This window comes from Triturus cristatus, chromosome 4_2 (assembly GCF_964204655.1).
Source record: "Triturus cristatus chromosome 4_2, aTriCri1.1, whole genome shotgun sequence".
Classification (NCBI taxonomy): Eukaryota; Metazoa; Chordata; class Amphibia; order Caudata; family Salamandridae; genus Triturus; species Triturus cristatus.
Window position 1 is genome coordinate 798,913,482 of NC_140586.1, and position 7,188 is coordinate 798,920,669.

A 7,188-nucleotide genomic window follows, 5' to 3' on the forward strand; every position below is an offset into this window, starting at 1 on the left:
GATAATTGAAAAGCACCTCACTAGACTTCAATTTAACTCTCAAGAGACTCAAGATATTAAACTATTTTCTATCCTTTGAGTACTACGGAATTAGTACTGGTTTCAAGATTTGATGACTTCCCTCTGACTATGGATAGCTAAGATGAGCACTCTGAATCGCTCTCCTGCCCTTGGATACAGTGAATCGCTGTATTGTGTATGGTGTTAACCAGGTTGAGGAATGGTGACATTAATGATATACATGTAAATTGGTTGCCTAATCAACAATAGATCAAACAGATATCATCATCTTATGGACATATTTCTGATGGGAATCTGTATTTATTTATAAAGTGTAATATTTCGGCGCGGTTCAAATAGCTACATTAAACATTACCATTAATTCGAAGAAAAGAATTGATTGCTATATGGAAAATGAATCATGGAATATTGTGTTACCTTACTATTGTAGCCAAAATATCAAGGATAACAATCTTGATGCCCTTATCTGTCGATATTTTCTTTGTTTCCTTACCTGTCAATATTATCTTTGTGCCCTTACCTGTCGATATTATCTTTGTGCATGTGCTTGTCGATATTATCTTTGTGTCCTTACCTGTCAATATTATCTTTGTGCTCTTACCTGTCGATATTATCTTTGTGCATGTGCTTGTCGATATTATCTTTGTGTCCTTACCTGTCGATATTATCTTTGTGCCCTTACCTGTCGATATTATCTTTGTGCTTGCCGATATTATCTTTGTGTCCTTACCTATCAATATTATCTTTGTGCCCTTGCATGTCAATATTATCTTTGTGCCCTTACCTGTCGATATTATCTTTGTGCATGTGCTTGTCGATATTATCTTTGTGTCCTTACCTGTCGATATTATCTTTGTGTCCTTACCTGTCACTATTATCTATGTGCCCTTAACTTTCGATATTATCTTTGTGCATGTACTTGTCGATATTATCTTTGTGTACTTACCTGTCGATATTATCTTTGTGTCCTGTCTATATTATTTTTTGTCCTTACCTATCAATATTATCTTTGTGCCCATACTTGCCAATGATATCTTTGTGTACCTTACCTGGACCTGGACCTGTGTCAGTATCTGTGTGTTCTTACCTGTCAAATTATCTTTGTGTCCTTACTTATCAACATTATCTGTGTCTTCACTGTTAAGGGTTACTGTTTGTGTCCTTACTTGTCGATATTATAATTGCGCCATTACCTTTGATATTTTTTTTGTGCCCGTACATGTCAATATTATTTTTGTGCCCATACTCATCAATATTATCTATATGTCCTCACCTGTCAATACTATCTTTGTGCCCTTACCTGTCGATATTATATTTGTGCTTGTGCTTGTCGATATTATCTATGTGTCCTTACCGGCCAATATTATCTTTGTGCCCTTGCATGTCAATATTATCTTTGTGCCCTTTCCTGTCGATATTATCTTTGTGCATGTGCTTGTCGATATTATCTTTGTGTCCTTGCCTGTTGATATTATCTTGGTGTCCTTACCTGTCAATATTATCTTTGTGCCCTTACTTATCAACATTATCTGTGTCTTAACCGTTAAGGGTTACTGTTTGTGTCCTTACTTGTCGATATTATCATTGCGCCATTACCTTTGATATTTTCTTTGTGCCCTTACCTGTCAATATTATTTTTGTGCCGTTAGTCGTCATTATTATCTATGTGTCCTTGCCTGACAATATTTTCTTTGTGCTCTTACTTGTTGAGATTATCTTTGTGAACTTACCTTTCGATATTATCTTTGTGCCCGTACTTGTCAATATTATCTTTGTGCCATTACCTTTGATACTTTCTTTGTGCCCTTGCCTGTCAATATACATTTTTGCCCTTACCTGTTTATACTATCTATGTGTCTCTGTCTGTCAGTATAATCTTTGTTTCCTTGCCTGTCGATATTTTTGTCCTTGACATTGTGGCTACTGTAGTTATGTAGGATGAAATTTCAGGCTTAATATTCCGACCCACACTAAAAAAAAATCATTTGTAAGTGTGACTGTTACTATAATATCTCATATGATCAGTATATATAGTGAGTAAAAACCCTTCACCACATTTTTTTGCAACACTACACTTTTAACAAATAGATCTATATTTATCAATCATATAGTGTCAACAACGATCCACCCTATCAGTACGTTGTTTAAAGTATTTGTTGAATTTAACGAGGACGTGTGACCTGGTCCTCCACTGGAGTTTGCCTCTGTGGCGACGATTAGCCACACGATTATTCCTTTCTGACATCACGGGATGTCGGTTTGATAATTTGGCCAAACACTGCCATTCTCTGTTGCAAACTGATTCTCGTATTTGTATTTCCTCTGCAGGGAGCAACAGGAGGCATTGGACTCCCTGTGGCAGTGCAGTGTGTGGCCCTAACCTGGCAGGATGAACTGTGCCTTCGCTTCATGAAGGAGGTTGAGCAAGTGACGCACATGAGCAAAATGAAGTTCTAGGTTTTACAGGAGAAGAATTAAGGCTGATAATGCTGAAGGAAACTGTCATTGGAGAAACTTGAATGTCCTTGTGGGTTGTTATGGGGAATATCTCACTAGAAAGATGCAAACCTCTTTATTTCACCGAAATTGCATTTGCAGCAACAAATTAAGTACATTGGTATAGTGCACTGTATATGGTGTGAGAAAAGTTTCTGCAAGTTATAGCGGAGAAGACGACTGTGAAGCAGAATCTCTTGAGTCAATAACTTGATTTGGTACTGGCTTAAATTCGGATTGCACGTTAGTGTATAATATCAACACAAAATGTTAACATGCTGCTATATCATTATCACATGTTAGATTGTTATGTAACAGTCATGTGTCAATGTGTTATATCTCCACCAAATGCCACTGTGTTGTACCCCCTTCAAATCAGTGTCCTATATGATTATCACATGTCAATGTATTCCCACCACGTGGCAACGTGTTATATCACCATCACATTCACGTCAGTGTCTTATATTCACATATGATGTCAATGTATCACATACCTATTATATGTCAGTGTAATTACCTCTCAAATGTCAATTTGTTTCATCCGCATCACATGCCAGTGTGTTTTATGGCCACTACTCTCACAAATCAATGTGTTCTATTCCCATGAGGTGTAAGCATATCATTCCACATCACACTTCAATAGATCACTACACTATATCCGTAGCACACATGAATGTGTTATATCCCTCATCTATGTTAGGGAGAGGTCCGGTGCAGCGGCCAGGGCAGCTGACTCCGGAGCATGGGGCTCATGGTTCGATTCCCGGCACCGGTGGCAGCTCAGCCCAGCACCCTGTGACTCTGGGCAATAGCTCGCTTAATCTCCTCTATGGCCCCTCAGCGTCTTGAGATCCTTAGTGGTGATTATTTTGTGCTCTCCAAAAATACCGGGTACGTCGTCCCTGTGTGAATCTCTGTCACGAGTATTACCATTTATCGATCCACTTTAAAACTGCTGATGAGCGAAATAGTCCACTTCCTCTGTGACTGCCAGCCAAACAAGGGAGAAACCTTTACAGTTACAAACAGGGATTGTTCTGCCAAAATCAACATAACTCGGCAGTATACTGATAGTTTGGGATATAATCTGCCCTTGCATTTTGCATTTAATGAGTATTGCCTGTCTCATATACATACAGACTTTTTCTATACAATAGATGGGTGTGGGGGGCAGATGCTGTTCCCCATTATTTCAATCTGCCTCTTTTCTGCTGAAGAGGAACAGCGGGTCTCCTGCATAATTAGTGCTTATTTTAAAACATGACACATATACAAAAAACTCTAATTGCTGATATATTTTAGGTACAATATTTCCTAATTACACACATTTGCATGTATTTGAATGCTCTACTGTTAATGCTGTCTTTGACCGGAGATTTCAAGGTATATCCCTGTAATAGTTGTGATTATAAATACATGATTAGTAAAAATTTAAAAACATTTACACATAATATTACTTTTGGCAATGAATGAATAAAATTATTTTAGGAAATTGCAATTATGTTTTATCCTTTTATACTGCTGTGCGTGCTGGAATAAAAGCATATTGACCAAACTGCAAAAAGCCCAAAAGTCTATGAAAGTTCCCTCGCATTTTGCAGGACTTGAAACTATCCTCAGCACAACAAAAATGTGACCTAATGATGGAACAGGAGAAGGGAGAATGTTTAATCTGTGATGTATTTACTGAAAGAAGAACTTGTCAGACTGTCTCTGACACAGTCGAGGAATCAGGGTCTGTAGGCAACTCGCCTGCAAGGTAGGCACTCATCTTGACATCCTCTTAGGAAGAGTGACATCCACAGCTGCCAAGTCCCATGCAATTAGTGAAACCCTGCCCTGGCTATTTAGCCAAAACCATAATGCGTGATAGGATATTGGAGTCCCGACATACAATCTAAAAATGATTAGGTAGGTGATAGTAGGCTCCAGTACTGCTGGAAGGTATTGCTCTATGAAATGATGTGTCTTCAGCTTCTTTCTGATCTGCAGGAGGTTGTTCTGATGTTGTTTTAGATTCTAGTTGTGTAGATGGAGAAGCCCTGCCTTCTGGTCTTTCCCTTCTTGCATTTCTTCACTTCTGGTTTGTTGATGTCCACTTGCTCTCTGAAGTGGTTAGTTCGTCTGCCAGTTATGTGGTGGAGTCTTCCTAAATAATTTTAAAGGTGATGCAGTTGGTATTGAATTTGATACAGGCGTGGAGGAGGAGCCATTGTAGTTCCTTCACAGTTAGCATGGTGACTGAATTTCTTCTTGCCCTTAATGAGATAAGCTGCACTGTGTAGGATGCTTTCCGTTGCACCAATGTTGTGTTAGGGAGTTCATTGGTCCAGTGGGAGTGGACCAATGCTTGCATTGAAGTTCGTAAGTTTTTTAGGAAGGTGTCTTGGCTATGTGGTCCTTCAAGGAGACGTCTATAATGAGGGTGAATACAAGTGATTTTGAATGTGGTTTTCAGATTGTGGTGAGACTCTCTAGCTTGATGTTGGAAAGGTAAGTGGGAATCTGCGGTTGTCTGGTCCTGCTAGAAGAAGGAATTTATCGTTTGTTGAGATGTGCTTAAGGCAGGTGCTTGACATTCAATTCTGGGCTGGCTGAAGTGAGACTTTTAATTGCTGAATGTAATGAGCTGAAGAGATTTTGAGATAGAGTTGTGTGTCATTGCTGTACTGAGGGATCTTGATGTTGCTGTCAGGGAGCATGATTCAGAAGGCTTGCATTTAGAGATTGAGGAAGAATGTGGGACAGGATGGATAACTTGGCAACATCAAAGAATGTTATGGGAGTCTTTTGTTGAAAATATGTCATCATTGATGATGAGAGAATATCATATGAGGTCGCCATGATGGACATAACACTGAGTTTAGTGTTTAGCGGTGGGCTGAATGTTGTCTTCTTGTGAATTGGGTGGTGTTGAATTAAAGGCAGAGTAGATGTCTGTTTTAGAATGATGATGTTGGATCTTAGTTTTATATCTTGTCAGTTGAAGAAGAGGGTGATGATGTTACACTTGTCTGCTGACTGAGGGACTTGTGTTCTAATCTGGGCATCATTTTGATGCGATGCTTGACGGTACCGAAGAAAGCTTTGGCTCTATTGGTTCTTTTAGTTCTGCTTTATTTGTGGTAGTCTTGTTGAGGTTGGTTTTCATTGTGGTGCTGAGCAATGTGAATATCGAATGAAATGTTTTGAGCAATCGTAGGACGCCTTTGTACATCTCCATTTCTTATCTGACAAACTCGATTTCTACAAGTTCTTGGTTGTATCTTGATGCTGAGAGCATTGGTTTTGTGGAACATATTTCTAATTGTACACTCAGTTAAAAATGACTACAAAGGGTGGTTGTAAGGATGCAGTAACCTTGTGCACAGAGTGTAATGAGAACAATGCTCTTTTCCATCTCTGAGTAGCAAAACTGGTCAGGCCAGTTTTGTTTCGGGTTGCACAAAGTTCATTTTTACAAAGTTACTTTTCCACTAAACTCAAAATGTAAAGTACTCAATTTTTATATATTAGCATACAGTCCTATGGGCTTACAAGGTTCACTGCAGGGGTGACATATGAATGTACAAAAATGTAGGGTTTCCTCCTTGGAAAAAACTATTATCCTGGTATGCGTTACAGCAGTACATTGAAACTGCAGCCCAGACAGAGCAGAGTGGTGATCCTGGCATCCAAATGTGGGTCCTGTATGGTCACACTTCAGCCCCTACATAACATTTAACTTTTCATGCCATACATGTATTTTATGCATTATTTATAATGCTCTTAAGCCACAGAGGAAAAATAAATGTGCAACACCTCTTTTAGGTACGAAACACAGGCTCTTTGCCACTGGTGTGGTAAAGTGCACAAGATTCTAAAGACAGTTAAATCAGCCTGGAAAAAATGAGGGACAGTGACAAAAATCATACCATTCCTCAGACTCTCATTCAGGATTCTTGGCAATTGATATATGTTTACTCTTCTACCTTATGCATGCTATTCATATATACACATCCAGCGTAGTCCAATCTAGGATTCTTTCCTGCTCCATAACTGGATAACCCTCAGTAAATGTAACAAACCCTTGAAAGGTAAAGGGGATGAACAGGGTAATCAGGGGCACAAGGCTATGTACTCCCAAGTTTATGAATCCAAACGTAAGTAGTGTTCTAAGGGTAAGCATCCTCAAAATATTCGAACATCAACCTGGGCTCTGAGCACATACACCAATAGTGTAAAAAAAGAAGTAAAGTAATAGTCGTCTGATCATTGTCCTCTTTTCATCAAGTCTTCGCTTTATTCTGGTGATATAAATCAGCCTCACACCAGCCAACACATGTTTCGTCTTTGGGCGTAAGTCACCCTACAACTTCTTTAGGGCTGCATATTTTGGCGCGGTCTTGTGTGGTGTTTTATCTTATCTGCCAATTCCAGGCTTATTTACAGTCAAATATAAAGTAAACGTATATGTTTCTTGTAACACCTCCCGAGTACGGTAAGGCGTAAATCATCCTCGCATCTTCAAATTGTTGTGGCGTGCAAGCCAAATTCAAGATATTATTATTTCCTTTCTAAACCTAGTTGTAGGGATTACAGTGTGTTTTCAGCAACCCTCCTTTCACCTTCTCACTCCAAGAATAGGCATGGGAAACTTGAATCTAACTCTTGATAAGAAAATGAACTTCA

General features: G+C 39.0%; 1 protein-coding gene across 2 annotated transcripts in view; it reads left to right on the forward strand.

Moving 5' to 3' along the window:
* LOC146835071 (vitamin D3 hydroxylase-associated protein-like) overlaps positions 1-4,015 on the forward strand; it is a 338,024-nt gene extending 334,009 nt beyond the window's left edge. For both annotated transcript variants that reach the window (XM_085602735.1, XM_085602736.1), the window contains one exon: positions 2,350-4,015. In XM_085602735.1, the coding sequence (XP_085458861.1) occupies positions 2,350-2,478 (129 nt within the window). In that variant the 3' untranslated portion in view covers positions 2,479-4,015. The remainder of the gene's footprint in view (positions 1-2,349) is intronic.
* Positions 4,016-7,188: the final 3,173 nt, after the last annotated feature.